Source organism: Corylus avellana, chromosome 4 (assembly GCF_965113065.1).
Source record: "Corylus avellana chromosome 4, dhCorAvel1.hap1.2, whole genome shotgun sequence".
NCBI lineage: Eukaryota > Viridiplantae > Streptophyta > Magnoliopsida > Fagales > Betulaceae > Corylus > Corylus avellana.
The window spans coordinates 25,634,882-25,638,311 of record NC_142493.1 but is presented as its reverse complement, the minus strand read 5'-3'; the positions used below and the strand labels follow the sequence as shown (position 1 = coordinate 25,638,311).

Genomic DNA, 3,430 nt, shown 5'->3' with positions numbered 1-3,430 from the left:
CTCAATTTTAGTAGGATGTGGGATGCAACATTATTCAGTAGGATTTGCCAGATTTGGTTTTGGTGTTATAAACAAAATTATCAAAGATCTCAAATATTAAAAAAGAAAGAGCGCGAAATTAAATCTGTAACGTTGAAAAAATTATAAAAGAACGTGGCACTCAATTCAGTAAAAGCCTAAGGTAGGAGTTGGAGTTCCTTAATAGACGCCATTAATTGATCAATGGCTTTAAGACATCTTGGCATGTTGCTTTAATTTGGAGATTTTATATAAGAGAACAACAAAGAAGAACAAAGAGAGAGGGAGAAAGTAGGACCTCTATTTTGGTGCTAAGAGTCAAGGGCTCAGTTGGGTCCAATATGTCCCACCGGAGGAAACGTTCACGGCACCAAACATTATAGGTAGGCCTAGAAAGAAAGAAAAAACCCAACAACATTATGTTTATACATGCCATCACTCATTAGGAACCGATCGAGAAAGAAATGGTCTCCTCACACTATTGGAGGAGAAGATTTGCATGTGCTGGTGTTAATGTTGGTGTTCTGGTCACTTGACATCATTAATGACACCCAAACAAGTAATTGTATTCTCGCTATGTTCGCTAAAGTGACTTGTCCTCCTACGGAAATGAGCTTTTTTTTGGGTGTGTTTTGGATTTATATATAATGATTTTGTGCTTTTTCACTCTTCCTCTTGACCCACTTTGCTGCATGTTAAGAAGATCATTATAGCTTACAATATTTTTTGCAGTAAGTTATATTTCGAAAATTTCCTTCCAATTAAGTTCATCACCCTAGCATATATAAATGATCTTTTAACAAATCTATCTTTTTTTTTCTTTTTCTTTTTTTGTTTTGAGTTTCTGTATTAATCATACATTAAGCAATTTTTGAATTTACACACAAAATGACACATTTGGCCATAAAAAAAAAAAAAAAATAAATTATTTTATTGAGGATTTGAAGAAAGAAAATTAAGTTTTGAGAGTTTACCACAAAAAAATAAAAAATTGGAAGATTTGTTATTTTTTTGATAAGCTAATTCCGCCCCACCCGTAGGAAAGCCAACTTACAAAAGGCCTCGTCGGTCCTAGGTCCAAGTTAGGCTTGTCCAAAGGTGAGGAACAGTACCCATATGTATGCCCCCCCACTTATGACCAAACAAAGAATACATCGATTACTCTCGGATTGCAACTTGATGGCCAACGATCGATCTTGGGTGCTCCCAACAAGTGTTCCATGGGGAATCTAAGCCTCCGTCGCATCATCATAACAACCAACAAGGAGATCATTCTGCGTCTTTAAAAGAGAATATTTGTCGGCCACTACCTGTGTACCTTTAAAAGAGAATATTTGTCGGCCACTACTTGTATCCCATTTATTACGTCCATCCAAGGAAAACAGGATGCCCCCAAACATATGATACAACCCCGAGGTGGTTATATCTCTACTTCTACAAGTAGATCTTAGTAGTAGTATGTTTTTAAAGCTTTTTTTTTTTTTTTTTCGTGCCCTGCTTTCTCCTTGGAAAATTTTCTATTTAGAGTGTAGCTTGCCGAAACCTTTGACAAGTCATCCTTGTGAAAGTCTCCTTCACTGTGCAAGTGTGCAAGTGGCATGAGATCCACCTACTCTAGCAAGAAAGATGAAAAACATAGCTATCATGATTCTTGGGTGTCGAACTGGCAAATCATCAACAACCAACCCATGATGTCTCTTCGTCACGAGAGTTCATACCTTTTGAATTCTCAATTAAATTTGTAAGTATAAAATACGAGTGCTCTCTACAACACATATGAAAGAGTTTGGTGAAACCCCATGACTTCTGATGGTAACGTTTTTGACAAATTGCGATGACCTTTTCAATAGCTAGTTTTGGCATGTCGGGCGCATCGCATGACAGGCTGGCAATCAGATATTACAATATGGTTGCATGCAGATGTTGAAAGCTCTTGCTTCAAGAACCAAAGGATACGTGTCGGCTGTGCCGACACACAGTCGACACCTTCTAGAGTTATCCCGAGCCATATATGCTGCAATATTTCCTCACATTTTCTATTAAAACCAACTTCCTCGTTTTCATGAGTTGTCCTTTTCAAAGGATATTTGCATATAAACTAAGAACAAGAAGCAGACATGATATGGATTACAAGGGGGAAAGAAAAATGTGCATGTATTTAGTAACTTGAAATCACATTTCTACGTACTTTAGCAGCGCATCTTTGTTCTAGTCGTTGATCAATAGCTCAAGTAGCTTACACAATGCCCGGAAAAACCCAAAAAATACAAATAATGAAGAATAGCCTATAGATGCTGGTAGTCTATGGCTTATAATTTATAAACTAAATCGTCGTAGAAAACGGGGGGACAAAAAAATATTTTAAGTAAAACATCTTTTAATAGTACAAAATATAATCGTTGTCTGCATAACTACTTGGGACATGCTTGTAATCCCTTGGAGCAGCAGAGAAGCGCCATTGTCCTATTCTGAATCCCTGAGGCTTCCACTTGTGAGCCACAATTTCTTCTGAATAACAAACACAATGTCATCTCCATCCTGGCCTGAATCTGAACTGGAATCAGCTGTTGTCACTGCTTCCCAGTGCAATGCGGCTAAATACTTCTTTATGAAATCTATCACTGGTTGTTTGTCACGGATAATTATGAAACCAGTAGGCCTAAGTATGCGGTCCATCTCAATCAGCAAGTCTTCAGGACTGCAATCTTTCTTCTCGATGTCAGAAAACACAGTCCAAGCATGGAGCAGATCAAAAGTTCGGGGATATGTTGAAAATGCTTGACACCTGTTGAAACAGATTTTAAGTCAAAATCAACCAACTCCAAACCTCAATTGACAAAACTTTTCCAATAATCTATCGACCATGCCATGCCTTCTATGGAGTAAAGTTGATGGAAAATGAGAAACATCATCTCCACCAAACATGTTACAAACATATGTCACTAGAGCTGGTAAACTTAAAAAGTCAATTACCAACAGCTGCTTGCTGTTGGTGTAATTATTTCTCTACTCCTTATATGGATTTATTTTATTTCCCAAGTCTAGCAAGTGCATAAATTGGACTCAAAGCCCTGTCTAGGAAAACTAAGTTGTTTAGTATAATTATCATAAAGGTAAGATCCATTATAAACCAAAACAAGGTATTGATTAATATACAATTAATCTTCAGGTTATAATTGAGAAGCCAATAATATGCATACCAGTCGTGGACAGTGCCTATAAGACCTCTATCATAAATCAGCTTAAGTGTGTTGGGTCCATCTTCAGGGACAACATTCATCACCCAAACATCCTTGTCCTTTAGAGCAGCTGCAAAGGAACCCATATTTGTCTTCATGTCCATCACGTTCCTCAGTGTGTTCGATGAAATCTTTGAACTCAAGAGACTCCAATAACTCTCAACCCTCCGTTG

The 3,430-nt window shown here is 37.4% G+C and overlaps 1 protein-coding gene across 1 annotated transcript in view; it reads right to left on the bottom strand.

The window, feature by feature from the left end:
• Positions 1 to 2,156: 2,156 nt before the first annotated feature.
• Positions 2,157 to 3,430, bottom strand: part of LOC132177307 (S-adenosyl-L-methionine-dependent methyltransferases superfamily protein) — a 5,944-nt gene continuing 4,670 nt past the window's right edge. The window contains exons 7-8 of the mRNA XM_059589571.2: positions 3,219 to 3,430; positions 2,157 to 2,803 (exon numbers count right to left, since the gene is read on the bottom strand). The exon at positions 3,219 to 3,430 is cut by the window's right edge and continues 9 nt beyond it. Of these exons, the coding sequence (XP_059445554.1) occupies positions 2,482 to 2,803; positions 3,219 to 3,430 (534 nt within the window). The 3' untranslated portion in view covers positions 2,157 to 2,481. The remainder of the gene's footprint in view (positions 2,804 to 3,218) is intronic.